This window comes from Phyllostomus discolor, chromosome 8, assembly GCF_004126475.2.
Source record: "Phyllostomus discolor isolate MPI-MPIP mPhyDis1 chromosome 8, mPhyDis1.pri.v3, whole genome shotgun sequence".
NCBI classification, from domain to species: domain Eukaryota; kingdom Metazoa; phylum Chordata; class Mammalia; order Chiroptera; family Phyllostomidae; genus Phyllostomus; species Phyllostomus discolor.
The window spans coordinates 114,347,293-114,368,308 of record NC_040910.2 but is presented as its reverse complement, the minus strand read 5'-3'; the positions used below and the strand labels follow the sequence as shown (position 1 = coordinate 114,368,308).

The 21,016-nt window shown below is 70.5% G+C and overlaps 1 protein-coding gene across 1 annotated transcript in view; it reads left to right on the top strand.

Annotated features, from left to right (window-relative positions):
- The first annotated feature begins 140 nt into the window (after nt 1-140).
- Nucleotides 141-21,016, top strand: part of CCDC57 (coiled-coil domain containing 57) — a 34,800-nt gene continuing 13,924 nt past the window's right edge. Inside the window, exons 1-18 of the mRNA XM_036009085.1 lie at nt 141-297; nt 2,563-2,977; nt 4,084-4,192; nt 6,141-6,242; nt 7,024-7,181; nt 7,309-7,383; nt 9,404-9,604; nt 10,198-10,356; nt 11,979-12,141; nt 12,521-12,655; nt 13,320-13,515; nt 13,606-13,632; nt 14,237-14,365; nt 15,242-15,394; nt 16,258-16,908; nt 16,991-17,050; nt 17,161-17,392; nt 19,861-20,144. Coding sequence (XP_035864978.1) covers nt 2,571-2,977; nt 4,084-4,192; nt 6,141-6,242; nt 7,024-7,181; nt 7,309-7,383; nt 9,404-9,604; nt 10,198-10,356; nt 11,979-12,141; nt 12,521-12,655; nt 13,320-13,515; nt 13,606-13,632; nt 14,237-14,365; nt 15,242-15,394; nt 16,258-16,908; nt 16,991-17,050; nt 17,161-17,392; nt 19,861-20,144 — 3,241 coding nt within the window. The 5' untranslated portion in view covers nt 141-297; nt 2,563-2,570. The remainder of the gene's footprint in view (nt 298-2,562; nt 2,978-4,083; nt 4,193-6,140; nt 6,243-7,023; nt 7,182-7,308; nt 7,384-9,403; nt 9,605-10,197; nt 10,357-11,978; nt 12,142-12,520; nt 12,656-13,319; nt 13,516-13,605; nt 13,633-14,236; nt 14,366-15,241; nt 15,395-16,257; nt 16,909-16,990; nt 17,051-17,160; nt 17,393-19,860; nt 20,145-21,016) is intronic.

The window sequence follows — 21,016 nt, the reverse complement described above, 5'->3', positions numbered from 1 at the left end:
AACCTGGAGCCCGGCCGGCGTTTCCCGCCGGCGGGACCTGAGCGCTGCACCGCGCTCGTCCGGATCGCGGCGGACGGACTCGTGTCGCTATGGCAACGCGGCGGGAGCGTAGGTTGCTCAGGGCCCCGCGCTCCGGGTGAGACGAGGGCGCGCGCAAGGGTCCTTCGCTCGCGGTCTCTCGTCGCTTTCCTGGAAAAACTCGGAGAAACTCGAGACTTCGCAGTCCGCGGTGTGGGCGCCAGAGCCGGGCCGCGGAGCCCTGCACGCGGGTCCCCTGCAGACGCTCGCCGGCTCCAGGTTCGTGCGGCCCAACCTTTGCGTCCCTGCGGCGCCCACCCGCGGGCGAGGCTGCCTGCAGGGCGGCGGTTGAGAAAGTATGTGGAACTTATTTTAAAGTGTTAGAGGCAGTACAGGGATTCGTCCAGTCCCGTTTGCCGAGGTCCCCCGACCCCCTGCGGGAGCACAGGGGGTCTGGCAGGCTGACACCGCAAACGGACAGGGAACTCGGGGAGCGAACGCTGTGGCCCGAGTCAAGCCTGAGGCCACCTAAGTCACAGCCTTGGGCGACCGATGCACGTGGAAGGCTGTTGTTACGGGCCCTGGAAGGCGCCACCGCGCGACTCCAGGAGGCGACAAGCCGACCTCGCGCCCCCAGCGTCGGCGAGCCCCGGAGACGCACCGGACCCCGCGTGTCCCAGGGTTAGGGACTGCCTCTGCTGCGATAAAGATAAAGAACTGAGATCAGCAGATGCAGAAATCCTAGGGAAACGGGCTCTGCTCAGCCTTTTTCCCAAACCCCTCCCCTGCCCTTTTCTTCTCAAACAGAGGTCGCCCTGAGAGGAGAGGTTAGGAAGGACTTTAGGGTCCGTACCCCACCGACTCCTCAGACCCGCATCCGGAGGAAGCCGCGTAAAGGCTCAGTCCTGGCCTCCCCCGAGTGGCTCTGGGGGCAACAGGCGGCAGCACGGCCGACCCTTCCGGTTTCCAAATCAGGGTCCCGCGGACAGGGCTCGCCGACCTGGGGCCGGGGCGACTTGACTGCCCAGGGTCCAGCCCACGGCCGGCCGTCCCCGCCCTCCTCTCCTGCGATCCGGAGCAGTTCCTGGCCCGGCTTTGACTTTCACAGTCGGTTACTTTGTAGACTCCTCCTCAGCTTGGGTTTATCTGACGGCTCCTCCTGAGTTGTAATGTCAAGTTCCGCACTTTCCGTGAGAAAACCTGAACGGGGAAATGGTGCTCTTCTCCGTGCATCTCGGCAGCGGGCAGACGGTGTCACTTCGTGCCGTTGCGAGCGGGTCACATGGCCTGCGTGGTGTCTCCCGGGGTCTCCGTCAGAGTCCGTCACTTTTCCCGGGTGATTCATAGGTGCCTCATGGGGAGAGGCCTCGAGACCGAGTCTCTGTCTGTGGCCCCGCTGCTTGTCGCTGGTCTCAGCATCCAGCCCGTGAACGAGTGTTTTCTGACACATGTGCGTCATAGTTGCCAAACGGTGACTTTTCCCCATTACTGTCATTCCTTCCACGTGTGTTAGCAGGGTGTCTACTGTAAGGAGGAATCTTTCTCTCCATTCTCCTGTTTATTCTGTTCGTTGTGTGGGTGTTGACCGTTTTTTCTTTTTCTTTTTTTTTTAAAGATTTTATTTATTTATTTTTAGAGAGGGAAGGGAGGGAGAGAGAGAGAGAGAAACATCAATGTGCGGTTGCTGGGGGCCGTGGCCTGCAACCCAGGCATGTGCCCTGACTGGGAATCGAACCTGTGATGCTTTGGTTCGCAGCCTGAGCTCAATCCACTGAGCTACGCCAGCCAGGTTGACAGTTTTTCTTAATTCCACGGGTTCTAATCCATCACCACCATTTATTCGGCTGCTCTGCTTGTCCGGGTTCAGGCGTGAGGCGCCCCGTCCCGCTGACTTCCGCACGCACTCTGCTTGCGTGTCCCCGCTTGTCTGACCCCTCCTCCTCCCCCGGGCTCCACGCGCCGCTCCAGGCCCACCCGGGGCTTCTTGGGACCGAGCCTGGACTCAGGCGCTTCTCCCTGGGGTGCTGGCGCTTCTGCTGTAGAAGGTGACTTCTGCTCGGGATCACCGTCCCCTGGGGTCGTCCCCACCGGCTCCCTGTGTGACAGCCACCCATGGAGGCCAGAGCACCACCTTGTTGCCCCACGCCCCGGCTTCCCCTGACCTTCGTGGCTGGCCTGGAGCAGCCTGGCCCGGCCCTGGTTTCCCAGAGAGCCTGGCGCCAGCGCAGGGCCCCGGCCCGACCCATGCTGCACACAGGTCACCCACGGCAGGTGTCGCTCATGCGTGCTACCTCCTGTGTGTGTGGTGTGCCGTTTTTGACAGGCGTGTCCCGTGCATGTCACTCGTGACGTGTGTGCCGCCCAGGACCCTCCCGGCCGAGGGAGCCCCTCGCACTGCAGGGCCCGGGGTGACCAGGCAGCAGGGCGCTGGCCAGAGCCCCCGCTGCCCCCGGTAGGGACAGCGGCCGGTGTCAGCGAGGCTCCACGGGGACCCTGTGCGAGGACAGCGGGAGTCCCTGACGGCGCCGCCCCCTCTCGCTGCAGCTGCTGCGATGCCGCCGCCCCCCTCGGAGCAGGCCCTGGGCGAGCTGCTGGCCCGCAAGGAGGAGGAGTGGAGGGCGCTGCAGGCCCAGCGCGCGCGGCTGCAGGAGGCGGCGCTGCAGGAGGCGCAGGGCCGGCTGGAGGAGGCGCAGGGCCGGCTGCGGCGGCTGCAGGAGGACTTCGTCTACAACCTGCAGGTGCTGGAGGAGCGGGACCGCGAGCTGGAGCGCTACGACGCCGCCTTCGCCCAGGCCCAGCGGCTGGAGGGCGCCCGGCAGGCCGAGGTGAGCGAGCTGAAGGTCGAGGCGGCCCGGCTGCGGCAGGCGCTGGCCAGGGAGGCCCAGCGGCGGGAGGAGCTGCAGCAGCAGCTCCAGCAGAAGGAGCAGGAGCACCGCCTGGCGCTGCGGCGGGCCCACAGGTGAGGACCTGCCCGCCCCTGCCCCGTGCGCCAGCCCACACCCCTGCCGGCGGGTGCCTGGCCGTCCCCTCGGACGGGCCCAGAGCCAGGCCTCGGGCCCTCTGAACGGTGTCCACGCCCTGCCCCGCCTCCCTGGGGTCCCGGGCACGAGCGGTGGCCTTCTGCCCAGGCCAGCCCCTCCGGGAGCCCGAGGGTCTCAGCCGCCCACCGCTCACCACCGGCCGCCGCAGATGGCGGTCGTGCACTCGCAGGGCCCTCCATGGGCCGCTGGTCCCCCCCCTCACGCCCGCCTAGCGTCCAGAGTGTCCTTGAGGTGCTTTCCGTTGCTCTGCGACTGTCTCCTCCGGTCCTTTGCCCACTCATTCTTGTCCAATTCGGGGCATTTTCAGCCATTAGTTCCCTGGGATGCATTTCCGTTCCCCCCCTCAGTGTCCTGTGTCCTGGGACCCGGACATGAGTGCTGGCGCTCCTGTTGCCGCCCCGCGGCCCCTCGGCCTGTGCTTTCAGCCCCTTCCCCCTCTTCTCTGGTCCGGTGCTGTCCGTTGGGTGCCATCTGTTGTTCTGTCTGCAAGTCCCGCCTCTTTCCTCTGTCGTCCTCACGCTGCGGTTGAGCCCGGGGCTCTCCCTCGTGTCGGCTCCCGGACGTCCACCGGACCCTCTGCTGAGTCTCCCCCGCCCCCACGGAGGGTCCCCTCCGTTCTGAGCGGGCCCTGCATCTCCGGCTGGGGCGTGCTGATGGTGGGGCTCTCACACCTGGGGGGGGCAGTGCCAGCTGCTGACCCCTTGGCGTCAGCACCTGCCGGCCTCCTGTCCCACCCCAGCGAGCGGAGATCTCCTTGGCCCCCGGCGTGCTTCCTGGACTCCCCGGGGGCGGGCGCTGCGGCGAGGCTCCGCCCCCCTTCCGCGCTCTGCCGCATGCGCAGGCGGTCGCCCGTCTGCGTGCAGCGAGCAGGCGGGGTGGAGGGTGTGAGCGCAGCCCCCGGGGCTCCCCACAAGCCGCCTCTGCAGAGCAGAGCGTCGGCTCAGGCCCCTCAGGCTCACCCCGCAACTGCGTCCTTCTGGGGACGCTGGCCGAGCTGCGTCCCAACGCCGCTGTCTCCGCTCAGCGACAAGAGCGGCGAGGTCGACCGGCAGCGGGAGCAGTACGAGAAGCTGCAGCGGACGCTGGAGAGGAAGCTGGAGGAGCTCGATGGCCAGCTGGCCCTGCAGAGGCAGGTGGGGCGAGTGGCGTCGGGCCCCCGCGTGGGCCGCCCTGTCCCGAGTGTCGTTGTGTCGGCGGCAGGGGGACGACCGTGGGGGCTGCCCGGAGTCCGGGGGGCGAGGCCGGGTGGAGGGGGGGCCCTCGGCGGTCTGTCTGCCCCGGGACCCTGCGCTGCCGGCCGCGAGCTCCGGCCGGGACAGAGCGGGCACTCCTGTGGGCCGCCCCGCCTCGTGCCCGCTGTCGACGCAGAAACGCAGTGGGCCCCGCGCTGGTGACGACCTTTCTCTCGAGAAAGGCAGCGTGAGCGGAGGGGACCCGGCGGCAGGCTGTGCTGCTGGGCGGGCTTGGGGCCAGGGCCCCGGGGCAGAGCGGGGTGACGGACAGAGGGGCTCCTGCCGCGCTGCCCTGCCCGAGGGGGTGTCACCCGCGGGACGAGGTGGGCAGGGCTGACCTCCTCACTCGGGGGTCAGAAGGGAGTCCCGAGAACAGGACACGTGAGCCCACGTCTGCAGGGGCAGAGGGTGAGGGAGCCTCGGCCCCCGTTTGCCCAGGGAGTTGGGGGCCAGCGTCGGCGGGTGCAGGGGCCCTGGGGGCGGGGCTCCCGGGCCCTGCCCAGGAGGGGCTTTGCTCCAGGGGCGAGGGCTCCGGCTTTGGGCTGGGAGCAGCGTGTGCCCCGTGAGCTCAGTCGTGACGCGTGGGCTGGCCAAGGAGTTCGTTTGTTTTTTTCTGTACGACGGCTCTAGTGGCGCTTAGCTGCCTGTAATTTCATTCAAAGCAATTTTGTTAGATTGTATTGTGACAGCTGTCATGTCAGCGTGCGTTCAAAAAAGCGTGCCAAACTTGGTGAGTTTTGTGCAGACATTTTAATATTGAGGTGGAAGAAAACATGCAACATTCTCAGCAGATTGTACTTTATTATTTCCAGAAAGGTAAAATGCAACTGGAACACATAAAAAGCTTTGTGCCGTGTGTGGAGGAGGTGCTGGGGTTGATCAGATGTGACGGGAGTGGTCGGTGAGGCTCGGTGCCGGAGACCTCTCGCCGGACGACGCCCCAGGGGCGGGTGCATCGGCTCAGGTTGATAGTGGGAGGTTTCCCGCGGTCAGACCGAGACATTACTCGAGGGCGATCAGCGTTCCACTGTGTGGGGGGGTCACCAACATACTCAGAGTGTCCCAGTCAACAAGTTACCGGTGAAACTGGAAAGTGTGTCTTTTGAGTTTGTGGGGAAAAGCCACGTGGACTTCGAGGCCCGATGAGAGTTCATGGGCCGTGGGGCCGAGGACGGGCCGTGGGGCTGGGCCGGGGCAGTGAGGAGGCTGCTGCAGGCTGGGGGGGGGGGGGGGGGGGGGGAGTGGGTGCGGAGGACACACTGACGGGCCGTGTGCAGAGATGGGATCGGGTGGGGAGGGCGTTTGCTCGGGCCGCGGGGCAGCGGGCCTCAGAGAGGGAGGTGGGGGCCCCCCAGGGGAGGATGAAGACAAAGTGAGGTCCGGTTGGGGCCGTCTGCTTGAGGGGAGACGGGGCCGGTGAGGGGGCTGTGGCTGCAGGGCGCCAGAGCGGGACTAGGGGGAGGGGACTCCCGGGGCAAGAGGAAAGGGCGGCCAGGAGGCGGGCGTGTCTGGGGGCGGTGGGGGCAGAGGGTGGTGGGCACAGCGGCACATGGGCGGTGGGTCCTCCTGCCCGGGCTGACACCCCTCTGTGTCTGCCCTACTTACCTGGCCCCATGGTCCCAGGCCTGGGGCCGGCTGCCCCCTGGTGGCCGCAGCCTGCAGCGCCCCAGCCACTGGGCTGGCAGCCCGCTTATGGGGGTGCTCCGGGAGGGGCCCCAATGCCGAGCAGAAGGTGTCGGCACTGAGCGTGCACCGCAAGCCTGTCGGTGCGACCAGCTCACGCGAGTGCTGGTCTCCGCGGGGACCTGCCCCACTCACCCTGAGCACCCCCCCCCATCCCCCACCCCAGGAGCTGCTGCTGGAGTTTGAATCCGAAACGCAGAAGCGGGAGCAGGCCTTCCGGCTGCACGCGGACAGCGTGAGCGGCGTGGTCTTGGCACATGAGCTCAAGGTAGCGGGCGCGTCCCCCGGGCAGGGGCCTGCGCTGGGGGGCGGGTCCCCACGAGGCTGCCCCCTCTGCAGGAGCACGGCGCTGCCAGGGCTTGGGGTGGGGGGCGCACACGCCTGGCCTCTGGCTCCAAGGCTCTGGTCTGCAGGGGTGGGCTCAGCAGGGGAGGCGGAAGTCGGGGCAGCGCCCACCCTGCCCAGCGGCCCTGGGGGGGCCCCCGCCCCTCTCGGCCCCCTGGGCCTTGCCTGCCCTTCTGAGCAAGTCCCTGGACTGCTCCCCCCAGAGCAGTGCTGCCCAGACCTCAGGGCTGGGGCTGCCCACAAGGGACCCTCACCAGGACACTGGGGGAGAAGGGACCTGTGGGGGTCACCCTGTGCTCCACAGTGTCGGGGCACACGATCGGGGGAGGGGCTGCAGGGTGGGGGGCTGTGCAGACCCTGCCCCCCTCTGCTATGGGGGTAGGTCACAGACTCTGGACGCCGGCTGCCCGCCCCTCGCCTCCTCCACCCGCTCCCCAGGCAGTGAGTGCGTGGCCAGGGTCTGGGTCACATTCTCTCAGCCCCCGCCTGCACCTGTGAGCCCGGATTTAAATACTGTTCACAGCACGTGCCAGGCGACAGGGCAGGTCGTGGGGCCGCTGGGGGGGGGGCACGGGCTGGGTCATGCCGGCCCCACTGGGGGCGCCCTGCTGCCGGCGGGGCCGTGTGAGGACACCGTCTCCCCGTCCTGACACGGGGTGACGCCAGGCCGCGGCCTCACTCTGAAGGCCCTCCCTGTCTCCCAGGTGAAGCTTCTGAACGAGGAGCTGGGGGCCCTGAAGGAGGCTGGCGCCCAGGCGGCCGAGTCCCTGCGGAGCGCGCAGGCCGCCAACTCGGAGCTGGAGGACAGGCTGCGGCGGGCGGCCTGGGAGCTCCGGGACCTCGCCGCCGTGAAGGACGCCCGGTGCGGGTCCCTCCCGCGTCCTCTCCGGGGCGGGGGGGGGCACCCTGCCACCCGTGGGGACCCTGCCTGGAGCGGGTGCCGGCCCTGGCCACAGGCCGGCCCTGCGCCAACACCTGGTGGTTTTCAGGATAAAGGAGCTGGAGGGCAGACTCCAGTCCACGCAGCTGACCCGGGAGAAGGAGGAGGAGACCTTCAGGAGGAAGTGAGTACCCCCGGCTCCCGGCACCCATGGTGTCGACGGGCACATGGGCCCTGGTCTCGAGGGCCCGCCCCTGCCGGCAGTGCCAGACACAGTCCGCCCGTGGCCTTGGCCCAAGAGGCTGGAGAAGCACCGTCCCTCCTGGTCTGAGTTCACAGCTACATCCAGAACCTCTTACGCCGTGAACTGAAACCGCTGACAGTGAACGTGATTTCCAGCACACGGCGAATGCTGCCATTGAGAGCTACGACGGCTCAGTGATTCCAGTGTGTGCGTGTGTGCGGAAACGCCACGCCAACGCCACGCCCACCGCTGCCAGCGGTCAGAGAGTGCGGGCTGCCCAGGGCCGCCCCTCTCCCTCCGGGGCCCCTGCCTCGGCCCCTGCCTCGGCCCCGCCCCGCCCTCCGCAGTGCCGCCTGGACAGAGTGCGCTGCCCTGCAGTCGGCACCTGCGAGCCCACACGTGGGGAATTGGAGCTCCTGGGGCCACTGGTTCCACGTTCAGACGTTGCGAGGATCATGAGCGTGGACTCGACCGAACAGCAGCACGAGCGGCGAAGCCAGTGTGGTTGACGGACTGTCACGTGCACTCGGGACCGAGCGGCTCTGCTGCCAGGAGAAGGGCCCCCCCAGGCCTCCGAGCCCCGACCAGGACCTGCTGGGCACCGGCAGCTCCGCAGGGGCTGAGTGCCTCCCAGGTCACGCCCCCGGGAGTGGCGCTGGGCCATCTACTGGCCCGGCCACTGCAGAAGCGCCTGCAGCCCGGAGGCCGGAGGCCGGGCAGTGCCCGCTGGCACGGGGGCTGCCCCCAGTGGGCAGCCTAGTCCACCCTGGCAGCTTCCCGAGTTCAGGCGGAAGGCTCTGGGAAGACGTGCCTGTGACCATTGCGGGTGCCTGATGCCTCCTTAGCTGGACGGGGACCCCGGGGCTCGGAGAGGGGCGGACGCCCCACACCGAGTGCACCGCGCCACAGCGGCTGCACAGCACATGCTCCCGTCTCCTCTCGGCCCTCGGTTCCCTGGACCCTCCGACCCGAGGACTTGGCCTCAGGCCGGGCAGGGGTTCACACCCCTGGGAGCCACCTCCTGCAGGGCCAGGGGCCAGGGTAGCTCAGACGCCCCCGTGTGCGTTTGCAGCGGGCCGTCGGGCACACCTGGGGTGACAAGTGCCCACGACCTCGGGGGAGGAGAGTTCAGTGTGTAGGTGCCAGACCACCGACTCCCCACCCATGAGCACGGTCAGCCCGGCGCCGCGCCTGGGACGGCCCCTGAGCTGCAGCTCGGGTGACACGCGTGTGCGTGTCCTCGGCCGGAGGCCTGGCGTTCGCCTTTACAGATGGATGGTGGGCCTGCCATGCAGCCTGGAAAACCTCCGTCCGTCCCTGCCGCCCTGTGGGCGAGCCTTTCCTGTGACTCGGTGCCTGAGAAGGCTCGGGTGGGCGCACAAGGGGGCATGGGGCATTGGGCTCCGGCGCATCCTGGGCGCTGACCCTGGATCCACGCCGGCGGACCTGAGAGGAGCCATGGGAAGCACGGTTTTCAGGGCCTTTGCTTCTGTCGGGACCAAACAGAAGCAGGTCGTGAGCGTCCCCTGCCAGGCGCAGCGGCTCACACCTGGCAGCCTGGTGTGTGCTCCAGCTGGACATCTCCTGGTGGCCGGGTCCCTCAGCTCGGCCCCCTCGGCAGTGCAGGGCGGGCCTCCCCCCAGAGTGGAGCCGGGCCCGAGTGGGGGGGACTCCAGGGGCGCCCACAGCACTTTGCTGTCAGAGGTGACGGCAATGCTGCCGGGCCGTCGCCGGTGCGCTGGACGGAAGCATCTTCCTCTGGCCTCTCCCTGCTTCAGGGCTGCCAGCCCCGGGGGCCGGCCTGCGTCTGGTGCCTCCAGCTGCTCAGCCCCAGCTCTGGGGCGGTGGTGGGCAAAGGAGCGGTCTCCCACCCCCACGGCGACGCCCGCACAGCCCCCACCCCGCAGAACTGGGCGCGCGGCAGGCCCTGCGTGAGCCCTGCGGCCCCGCTGTCTTCCAGGCACGAGGAGCTGGACCGCACGGCCCGGGAAAGGGACGCGGTGCTGGCGTCGGTGAAGGACGCCCACGCGGAGCAGCTGCGGGCGCTGGAGGCGCGGGTCCGCGAGCTGCAGGCCCAGTGCGAGGCGCTGGAGCTGCAGGCCCGCCGGGCGGAGTGGCGGCAGGCGGACGCGCTGCGGGAGAAGGACGCCGCCATCGCCAGGTGAGCGCGGCCGCGCCGCGTGGGAGGCGCATGCGCACTGACGGGGAGGGCGTCAGCCGCGCCGGGAAGGTCGCTGCGGCCCGCTCGGCGTCTCCGAGCGCCCAGTCGGTGCTCCGGAGCCCGTGCAGCCCGCGGGCCCCGCGCCGGGGCCCCATGGGCCCGGCGTGAACGTTGCTGAAGCTCTTCCTCTTGGGGAAGAGTCCCAATTTCTGGCGATTTCACCGGGGAACCGACGGGCTGTTTAGACCCTCGTTTACTGTCCAGTTTGAAGACACGCGTCGAACGTCTGCACGTCGAGGGGCGGGGCCCGGCGCGGGGGCGGGCCCTCGAGCCCCGAGCACCCGGGGCTCACCGTCCCCCGCTGGCCTGGCGGGCCCGGCTCGTCCTGTGGCAGCCGCTCGGCCCGTGGCCCCAGGCCCCTGGGAGGGGGCCGTCTGGTGCTGCCGCCCGTGCAGACACAGGAGGGCGGGAGCGGCACTGGCCCGCTGTGTCCGCCCCCCAGGGCCGCGCCGTGGGCTGTGTCTGTGCTGGGCGCGTGCGCGAGGCCCTGCACGGGAGAGTCGGCGTACACTCACCACTGCCTTCCCGCCTAGACTCCGGGAGGAGGCGTCCACGCTGAGGTCTGACTGGGACGCCCAGGTCGCCCAGCTGTCCAAGGAGATGACCTCCAGAGACCTGCGGGTCCAGTCGCTGCAGCAGGAGGAGGCGGAGCTCCAGGCGCAGCTGGCCCGGTGCCAGCAGGACGTCGGCAGGTGACTGTCCCCTGGGCGCTGGGCGCCGGCCTGGGCCCAGGGCCCCTGGTTTGCCTCCCGCTGGGAAGGGGGGCAAGGGCAGAGACAGAAGCAGGGCTTCCTGGGCTGTCTTTCCGGTGTCAGCTTCGTAGGTGCCTAGGCGTCTCCTTCGGCTTTCCCTCGAGGCCGTTGGAGGGCCTGGGGGCAGGGTCTTGGGGGACTGGCTTCGGACCGTCCCCTTCCCGAAGAAACACAAGCTGTGGTCTAACGCTAGGAACTCTTTCAGTCGCTGCTTGGTTGCAGCCCACACGTTCTGATGTTCCCTAATTTCCTCGTGATTTCTCCGCTGGCCCGTGGGTCACTGTGGACCCAAGAGGCATGTGGCTGGGCTCCCCGTGGCTCTGAGATTTCCAGACACCGTTCCGTTGCCGATTTCTCGCCCAGGGCTGCTCTGGGCGGAGAGCGCGTCCGTGTCTGGCCGTCCTCCCGACCGGCGGCCGGCCTGCAGCGACCTGGCTGTCACGCGCCGGGCAGGGTGTGAGCGGATGTGAGTCCCCGGCCGTCTGCGCGGTGACGTCCCCGCGGTGTCTGACGTGCCACGCAGGCCGCGAGTTTCCGCTTCAGGCCTTTCGCTGTTGGTCCCTCCCTCGCTGTGCACACAGCCGCCTCCGACGACCCCGAAGCGTGCTTTCGGCCGACTCCGGCATCACTGTCTCTGGCCGCTGCTGAGCTGCGGGCCTCTGCGGCTGCATCTTTGCCTCCTCGAGGGGCTGCCGGCGGCCCCTCTGGGTCTCAGCCCGTCGGTGTGACCTCGCTGCCGCCCTGGGGCCACGGCTGCGGCCTGGGCGCCATTTGTCTGTGCCCACTGGTCTCCCGGGCTCCTGGCACGGCTCGGCGGGGGGGCCCCCCTGGGGCCCAGGAGGCTGGCCCTGCCGGCTGCCCGCACTGACTTCCTGCAGGCCGCTGGGCAGGCTGCAGGGTCACCCCACACCGCCAGCCCCTGGAGTGGCTGTCCTCCCCGTGCCTGGCCCTCACTCGGGAGGCTGCGCCGCGCCTGGGCTGGTGTCTGCGCGGCCCCTCGAGCCCTCGGCTGGGCACCTGGGGGCGATCCCACCCGGGCACCGGCCTCTCCCGGAGCGCGCTTCCGCCTGCGTCTCCTCGCTGGCTTCTTCCCTCTGCTCCGGTCTCTCCAGCCCCCTGTGGGGCGGGTGTGTCCCCCGCTCCCGGGGGCTCACGGCCGCACCCAGGCTGCGTCCACCACCGTGCTCCTCTGGGGGCACATTCCCGAGCTCTGGGGTTGGGTCCCAGCGCAGGCCCCGCCCCCTTCCTCCTGCGCGCTGGCTCTCCTCTTGCTTGAGTCTGGCCACATCTTTCCCGGGCTGGGTGTTCTCGGTGCTGGGAGGCCCCTGGCTGTGTAGCTGGCCACCGTGCCCGCTCCTGTCCAAGGTTTGTGCCTCGTCCATGTCCCAATGCAGAAACCCCTCAGCCACCAGCCACGAGCAGGCGGGTGTCCGAACGCACGGGGGCAGGCTGGCCCAGAGCAGGTGGGAGCGGGTGGCCACAGCCCCGGGGCGGCCATCTCCCCGGCGCGCCGCGCAGCAGGCCCAGAGGACGGGCGACACCGGTGACTCTGACGCCCGCAGGTACCAGCGGCAGCTGGCCCTGGCCGCGGAGAGGGAGCAGAGCCTGGAGCGTGACAAGGCGCAGCTGGGCCTGGACTGGCAGCGGCGCTGTGCCGGCCTGGAGAGGGACCACTACCGCCAGTCCGAGGAGCTGGTCCAGGGGCTGACCGCGGCCCGGGAGCAGGTGAGCGCCCCCAGCCCCGCCGTGGGCCGCGCGCTCCGTGGAGGCGGGGTCTGGGCCCCTTACCCTTCGATTTGGAAACGCGATCCTCGAGAAGCGCTCCCACTTGAGACGGCCCCCGCTGTCCTGACCCGCGTGCCCCTGCCTGGCCACAAGCCTCTCACGGTGCGTCCTTAGCTGCGTCCCCGACTGGCCGGTTGGGACAGTGCCCAGGTCCCTGTGCAGCAGGTCCGGGCAGCCTCCGGGGGGTGGGGGGCAATGAGGGAGGGGCCACGCCTGGGGCCCCAGTGCCCACCCAGAGTGCTGGGGCGCCGTCACCGTGCATCGCCAGAGGGAGTCCTGCCCCCGCCCCCCCCTGAGGTGAGCGCATCCCATCCCCCAGGCTGTTGCCAAGCTCCAGGAGGCGGAGCGCAAGCTGCGCGAGCAGGAGGCGGTGCTGCGGGCCGTGACCCTCGAGAGAGACCAGGCCCTGCAGGCCCTGAGGACCCACGGGCTCCTCCCTGAGCAGGAGCTCCAGGTGAGCGCTCCCGCCTCCCTGCCCTCCCCCCACGTCTCTCCTGGCTGCTGGTCCGCCCCGTGCTCGAGGGTGAGCGTTCGGTTTCCTGCCTGTCTGCGTCCGCCAGCTCCTCTCCGGCCGCGTCCGATCTGCTCTCCGACCGTCCGGTCTGGTCGGCCCCAGCCCCCAGCCCCTCCCCGGGCAGCGCCTGCCCTCTCGCTGGGCTCTGTCTGTCTGCGTGTCTCCACACCACGGCCGTCACCGGTGTCACCAGGGGGCATGCACGAGCACGCTTCCACACAGACACGGCGGCTCCCGTGGGCGCGGCCCTGGGGGCGGTGCTCGGGGCTCCCTCTCTCCACGTCCTCGCCGGCGCCCGTCCCCGTCTGTGTCTCTGTCGCAGGCACCTGGCAGGTGACTGAGGGCTGTTTCACTGAAAAGGGGGGTCCGCGAATTTCTCAGTAGAAGTTACGTCCGAAAAGTATCGCCACCTGGTGACACAGGAGAAAGGTCGTCTGTGCCCCCCGTCAGCGCAGGCGGGACCCCTGCGCAGGGCGACTCGAGGACCGAGGAGGGGCGTGGGGGAGGGGCGAGGGGCAGGGGGGCGGGGGCGCGGGGTCCAGAGGGCGGCGTGGCTGAGGCTGTCGCCCCGCCTTGACCTTTGTCTTTGGCGTGTGCTCGGCAGGTGCTCCTGGGGCGCCGGGGGGAAGAAGCCGGCGGCAGCTTCCCGTCGGGGGAGATCCAGCGGCTGCAGCGGCAGAACGCGAGCCTGCGGGACGCCGTCGCCCGCATGAGGACGCAGATGGAGGCTCTGAGCCAGCAGGTGCTGCCCCCCACCCAGCCGGCTGGGGGCGGAGCCTCAGCCCCCACACCGCAGCCAGACACGCAGCCGGACCTGCAGCCGGACGCACAGCCGGAGGCGCAGCCAGACCTGCAGTCGGACACACAGCCGGTCGCACAGTCGGGTGCACAGTCGGGCGCACAGGCCGCCACCCCTGGTGAGCGAGGAGCCGGGACGGTGCTCCCCTGGGCCCCCAGGTGTCTCTGGAGCTCGGGACCGAGCACCCCGGTCATGAACCGCGTCGGAGTCGGACAGCCGCCATCCCCCAGGGCCGGGGGCCGGGGGCAGTTTCGCACGTGGGTGGAGAGTGCAAGGGGAAGTGAAGGGTACCTGACACGCTTAAAAGCCAGAGTGAGACTCGGGCCCGGCTGGGCTGGCCCACCCCTGGTGGACGGCAGGCCTGGCCTGGGGAGGGTGCCCGCTGGGGCGCAGCCAGTCCCCGCCCGCAGGGGCAGAAGGGGTCCCGCCGCGGAGGCGGCTGCCCTCAAGGCTCCATCGCTGCGTCTGTCGCCGAGGCTCGCAGGGGCGCGGGAGGCGTGCCCTCTCCTGGGGGCTGAGCCGGGCGAGCTGGCGGCCACACACGGCACTCCGGCGGCCCAGGGGGGCGTGGCCCACCGGCACCGGGACTCGGGGGGCTGAGGACAGGGCAGCGAGGGGAGCAGCTCCAGCCGCGGGAGCCCTGCTGACGGCAGGACATCCGTCCCCCCGTCCCTCCGTCCCTGCACGCACGTGCCTACTGGGTTGCCCGTTTTATTTGGCAGATTATGTTCTGGGCCTTGAAGCAGAAATACGAAACCTCAAGTGCAAGTTGGAGACGCTGGAAGAACAGCTGGGAGATGTGCCCCAGAGCGACGGCCCGCCCGGCCTCCCTCCCGCAGCTGAGGCCACCGGTGAGCCTCCCGTCCCCCTGTCCTCCGTGCCGTGGGCCAGCCCGCCGGCTCCTGGTCAGCATGCATATGTGCATGTGGACCTCTGTGACCGCCCCCCCCCACCCCCCCCCCCGCGTCGGGCCTGAGGTGGCTTCTCTCGGGCAGCGGGCAGCATGCGTGTTCACCCGCACTGCGCTCCTGTGTCTGCCTAAGGCCGCACCCGGCTTCGGGGTGGGGGTGGGGGTGGGGGGCGCTGGGTGGGGGGCTCCCGGGCCTCAGCCGAGCGGGTGCGCTGGCTCCCGTGGGGCTCCTCCGGGCCCTACCAACGCCGTGAGGAAAGCCTTTCCGGGGACCAGCGTGGGTCTGGGGGCCTCCAGCCGCACGCTCGCTCTGCCTCCCCGCCCCTCGCGTCCCTTTGTCCTCGCGTCCGCTCTGCGGGTGGCCCCCCCTTCCCCCTTTCTGAGTGGGTGTCGGCGCCCGGGGTGTCCAGCCTCCCTCCCTCGGGGAACGAGCCTCTGGCTGTGGGCGTGTCTGGGGGGTGGCTGTGGGCGTGTTCCCGGAGCTCCGTCCCCAGGGTCTGCAGGGCACAGTCGAGGGCAGCGTCCGACGCCCCTGTGCTTCCTGGGCCCGTGGCCGCGCGGCGTCTGTCTGAACGCCCGCTCGGACGCGGAGGCTCGGGGTGGGTGTCTTCCCGCAGGGACCCCGCTTCCTCGGTGTGAGGGCGAGACTCCATGCCGACCTCGCTCTGTTCCCCCATCCCCGCGGGGCCCCCCTGCCCGCGGTCGCGTCAGGGGCCAGCGGTGACAGGGCGTCCTGGGTGGAGGCGGAGGCAGAGAAGCACACGCCTGCCCCAGACGACCCGGGGCCCTCGGGGTGGGGTTCGGGCCTGACGGGCCTGTCTCCCCACAGGGGACGCCGCGGCCCCCGACAGCGTCGCCGTGGGGCTGGCGCTCGGGCGGCTGGGCGACCGGACGCGTCTGCTGAACCTGCTGGTGGCCCGGCTGCGGCAGGAGGTACGGCCCCCGCAGGCCGTGCGGGTCTGTGACCGGGGTGGGGGCGTCCCCGGGAGGGCGGCTGCCACGTGATCGCTGTGCCGTCCCCTTCGTGCCACGTGGCGTCTCCGCACCCGCGCCCCTGCCAGGAGGCGGTGCCCGTGGCCCCACGAACACACGGGAGGGCACTCGAGCCCACACCCACCACAGCAGGGAGGGGCTCGCACGCGGGGCCTCACGGCTGCCACGCTTCCCAGGCGCCATCCCAGGCGCCCGGCGCACGCCCACCCCCGCCCAGGGACGGGCGCTGCCTGCGAGACTGGGGTTTTGTCGGGGAGCTCACAGGCGGTTCCATCTTCCGGGGAGAGGGACCCCCTCCACCTCGAAGTGGTTTTTATTTCTTATCTGACTTCTTATCTGTTCCTTTTTTTAAAGGGTTTATTTATTTATTTTTAGAGAGAGGAGAAGGGAGGGAGAAAGGCAGAGAAACATCAACGTGTGGCTGTCTCTCATGCGTCCCCTACTGGGGACCCGGCCCTCAACCCAGGCCTGTGCCCCGACTGGGGATCGAACTGCCAACCCTTTGGTTTGCCGGCTGGCGCTCAGCCCGCTGAGCCACACCAGCCAGGGTGTGTTTATTTTTTAATTAGCAGCGTCTCCCAAGCCATCAGGTTCTCTAGTGTGTGTGTGGCAGACGTGAGGGCTCCACGTCAGGGTCCCCGTGTCTGACCCTGCCGAGGGTGCGACAGGGAGAGGGTCAGGGGTCTCTCCAGGGGCCTGTCCATGTCCCTCTGGACGGCGGGAGGACGGCAGGCATGGGGCAGGGCAGGGAGGCTGCCCGGGCCCCACCCACACCGCCGCCTGCTGTCCCTAGCCTTCCGCCCAGGCCTGCTCCCAGCCCCCCCGCCCACCCCCTTTCAGAGTGGAGCCCCCTCCCACCCACCCTGAGCCTGATGTCCTCCTCGGGGCCTGTGTTCCTGAGACTCTTTCCCGCGCCCCCTGGGCTCCACCTGGGGGGCTTCAGTCCCCGCTCCGTCCGGATGCCTCCCAGCAGGCTCTACCCCAGGCGCTCCCCCGCCCGTGCAGACGGGCGGGCGGGTCCCCTGGGGCCAGTCTGGGGGGGCTGGAGGGCAGTGGCTCGGGTCCCCAGGGTTGAGCACCTCAAACAAATGAGAGGAGGGCCCGAGGGCCGTGTGTCCCTTCTGATTTTCCGGAACCTCCCACCACCGCCCCCTGCTGCTCTGTCCCCCAGCCCCATCCACGGTGGCTGCCTCCTCCCTAACGCTGCCTCCGACGGCCCCCAGGCCCTGCAGGAGCCCCGGAAGGTGGGCGCCACCCAGTGTGCGCTCCCCCACACGGCGGACCAGGTGCAGCTGGAGGCACTGGAGCTGCAGGGGCAGGTGGCTGAGCTGCAGAGGCACCTGGGGACGGCGGGACCGAGCCGCTGCGTGGCTCTCGGGAGACAGGTGGGTGCCCTGCGCCGGCCTCGGGTGCACCCCAGCTGCTGGCCGTCCTGGGTCCTGCTGCAGGGGTCGCCCTGGGGGCTGCCCTCACAGTGGCCAGCAGAGCCCGGCCTGGGGCTGCCCCCCGCAGCCCCCTGCCATCTCCCTCCCCCTCCCCTGCCGCCTCTCTCGCCCACTCTCCCTTGCTGCAGGCGCGCTGCTGCAGGGCCGGGGCGGCCTGCTCCTCCCGGCCTTCTCGACCTGCCCCTCGGGTCGGGAGCCAGGCCTAGGGCACCTGCGCCTGTGCCCGGGGCCGGGCTCTGTCCTCCCGGAGGCCCCGCGGGGCCTTGAAGCCGTGTGCTGACTCAGGGCCTCCTTCCAGAGGGCCCTGTGGCTCCCGTAAGCTTCTCGGTGGCTGAGGCAGGGCCCCCTGTGCAGGAGGCGGGGCCCCCACCCGGGCTCCTGCTGGCCCCACTGCCCCCGGCGGTCCAGCCAGGCCAGGCCGCCTTTCCTCTACTGAGGACACCTTGTGACGTGCCTCCTGAGACCTCTGTCAGTCCCGAGGTGACCTCTGGTGACCTGCTCGTCAGGGATGGTGAAATGCTGCCTGGCAGGTGCTGGAGGTTCTCCAACAGGCACAGACGCTGAAGACACCACGGCCCCCGGCCCTCACGCGGCCCCCCACCCCGGCCCCACGCTCGCCCCAGGGCCAGGCTTGGAGAGAGGGACCGAGGGACAGACGCCAGGACACACCGCCGGGGCCACGGGGTCCAGGCTCGGGGGGAGCTGTGGTCTGCGGCGCTACCTGCCCAGGGCACGCGAGGATGGGGTGGGGGGAGCAGTGGGTGGGGAGGTGCGGTGCCGGCCCGCCCCCCGCGAGTCCTGGTCCAGCAGGTGCTGTCCCAGCCGCCCGGGTCCGCTGCGTGTCCCCAGCGCTGGCAGCAGGTGGAGCCCTCGAGCCCCAGCTGCTCGCGACCTCGCTCGTCGGAGTGGGAGTGGAGGGAGAGGGGTCGCGCCGGAGAGCGGGGCTCGGACTCCAGGACGTGCCCCGGGGTCGAGGGGCCGGGCCCTAGTTCTGCCCGGCGCTCGGGGTCTCCCGCTGCCCCGAGTCCGAGCCTCCCATGACCCTGGGGAAGGCCGTTCCTGGGCAAGAGACCCCAGGCAAGGAGACCCAGGGGCTGCCTCCCCTCCCCTGCTCCCCTGCTCCCCTCAGCAACCACCCAGGCCCCCCGGCCGCGTGTCTGGGGCCGGGACATCATGAGAGGGGATGGGGCACCCGGAGCCATGTGACACGTGTCCGGACACAGGGCTCTGAGTCTCCCGCGCTCTCGGGAGGAGCCAGGGTGAGTGGCGGGTTCCTTCATGGGGACATTCAGGGGACAGGAGTGGGGGGTGACCCGCTGACCGACGGTGTCCTCGCCTTCACCCTCCGCCCGGCCTGCCGGCCGCTCAGCCCTCCTCCCCGCAAGCAACAGCCCGGCAGGGACATGCGGGTCCACTGGGGGGCAGTGTCCGCCGTCCGTCCCCGCTGGCTCTGCGGGACGCCGGGCACCTGCTCAGGGGTTTGATGCAGGCGTGACCAGCCGAGAGCTGCCCGTCCCATCACCGTGCTCTCTGTGGCCCTCGTCTGAGCTGATGCCCGTGGCGGCCCAGGCCCCAGCCCCCTGGGGCTGCCACACGCTGCCCCGCCCCCCCCACCAGCTCGGAAGCCACTCTGATACCTCAACAGGCTGAGCTGCCCCCCCCCCCCCCCACGTTCTCCTTCCTCGTCACGGGGCAGGTCTGGCCCCGGGCCAGCGCGGCGAGCAGGGCAGCAGTGCGGGCCCCGGCGCCCGTGTGGGAGCTCTCGCCGTCAGTGGGGACCCTCGCCCGAGCGCCCCCAGGGCAAAATCGCCCCCCCAGGAGCCCAGCCCCCTTGCCGCGGGGCTGTGGAGACCAGAGCCCTGGTGCTCGGATGGGAGGCCGGGCAGTGCTGCTGCGTCATCACTCGTGCCCGGGGGACGTTGGGGGGGGCATCCCCTCCCAAGCCCCCAAGGGCCCTGGGGTTGTGAAGCCCGCCCTCAGGGTCACTTTCTCCTCGTGTGAGGAAACACGGAGTCGCACAGTGTGTTCCGGGGCGGCCGGGCCTCGGGCGTGGACGCTGGCCAGGCTCTCACCTCTGGCCCGGCCGCCCCGGCCGGAGCGCCTGCAAGGCCACGACACGCACCAGCAGTCGGGTCAGCCTTGGGGGTGCGTGGGGCCCTGCACACGGGTAGCCTGCTCTGGGCTCTGGCCTCAGGCCTGCCCCTGCCCCGACCCCTCTGCCGGCCCGGGGCCTGGGGGACCCTGGCGGCCTCCAGGCCACTGAGGCCCGTGGCACCTGCAGCACCAGGGCGTTGGCGGCAGCGCCGGGGCCGCCTGGGGAGGGGTGCCTCGAGGGCGGGTGCCTGCCAGGCCCACAGAGGCCCTGGGGGAGAGGGGTCAGGACAGGGCGTGCTGGCCTGGGCCGGGGACGCGGAGCCGCTCCCCTGTGCCTGGGCCAGGGCAGCGGCCCGGACAGGCACACTGTGGCTGTCTCCGGTGTCGGCGGCTAAGTAGGCCACCTGCTTCCCTCGGGGCCGGGCCCCTCCGGCCCCTCCTGGCCCCTGCCTGGCACAGAACCTGCCCCTCTCCCTCCCTTGTCCTCCAGGCCCCGCCTCCCGTGGGGCCGCTGTCCCTGAGGAGCCGAGGGGGGTCCGGGGCTCGGGACCGGAGGGGCTCAGGCCCCGAGTGTTGTCCCCAATGTTCTCCCGTGGCTCTGTGTCCCCGGCCCCTCGGTCAGGGTGGTGGGGAGCCTGGGCCCACCTGCCGCCCCAGGGGAGCCAGAGGGCAGGCGGGCTCGGTGCCTGGGCCGAGGGGCCCAGGAGCTCGGTCGCGGGCGGAGCACAGGGTGGGAGGGGGACTGTGGAGAGGGGTGAGCCTGCAGCCCCAGGGTCCCTTCCAGCCTCTGCTGGGCCATGGCCCCCCAGGGTCCTGTCCCAGGCCCGGCCCGCATGGGTCCGAGGGTCGCTGGGGGGGGCCAGGCGAGGGTGCTGGCTGGGTCTTCACTGAGCTCCCTGAGAAGGCCCTCGGCGGGGGAGGGGGAGGGCGGGGGCGCAGGGCCCGGGCCGGGACGCCACCACCCCCGTCCCCTCCCCCACCCCTGTGGGTTTCCTTTCCAGGTCCTGGCAGCTGGGGGACCCTCCGGGACCGGGGACCCCGGGGCACCTCCCCCACTGGCCCCGTCGGTGCCGCAGCTGCAGCGGAAACTGAGGGCGGCGGCCCAGGCAGCCCTCCGCCTGCAGCGGGAGAAGGAGCAGCTGCTGGAGCTGGGCAACCGGCTGCGCGCCAGGCTGGGCCGGCCCGCAGGTGAGCCCTCGGTCCTGGGGGCGAGGGGCCCGGCGGGGGAACGGCGGCACCCCCGTGGGCGGGTGCGGGTCCAAAGACGGGGTGGGGGGGGGCCCGCATCCAGAGGGACCCTGGGAGCCCGCTCACGGGCCGCCGTTGTGAGGAACACTGCGGGTCTGCGGCGCCGGCCGTGGGGTCCAGGCCGCACGACCTCCGCACCGCAGCTGCCCGGGCCCCGCTGCTCGCGGCCGCCGGGGCCGGGGCCGGGGCTGCGCCGCCCTCCGGCAGCCCTGTCTCCTTGGGCGCTGTTTCCGAGGAAAGGCCGGGGCGCTCTGGTAGTGCCCTGCCGTCAAGACTTTATGCATTTGTTTGTTTGTTTGTTTGTTTGTTTTTAGAGAGAAGGGGAGGGGGGAGGGAGGGACAGAAACATCCGTGTGTGGTGGCCTCTCGTGTGTCCCCTACCCGGGACCTGGCCTGCAACCCAGGCACGTGCCCTGACTGGGAATCGAACCGGCGACCTTTCGCTTCTCCAGACAGGGTTCAACGCTGGCCCCCACCGCCCAGGGCGGCCTCACTCATTAAAAAGATGCGCGCGGCCCTGGCTGGTGGCTGGGTAGGTTGGAGCGCCCTCTCCCAGATGGGAAGGTCACGGGCCGCAGGAAGGCGGCCGATCCATGTCTCCCGGAAAGCAACGAAAAGCTGTCCTTGGGTGCGGGCGAGCAAAACACAGAGGATGCACCCGCGTCCCAAGCGTGCGGGGCACGACCGGCGCCGCCCTAGCCGCACACGCACTTCTGCGCAGGCGCACTCTGGTCGCAGACTGGGGGGAGGGCCCGCCCCGCCCCGCCCCGCCCCGCCCCGCCCCGCCCCGCCCCTCCCCTCCTGCAGCTCCG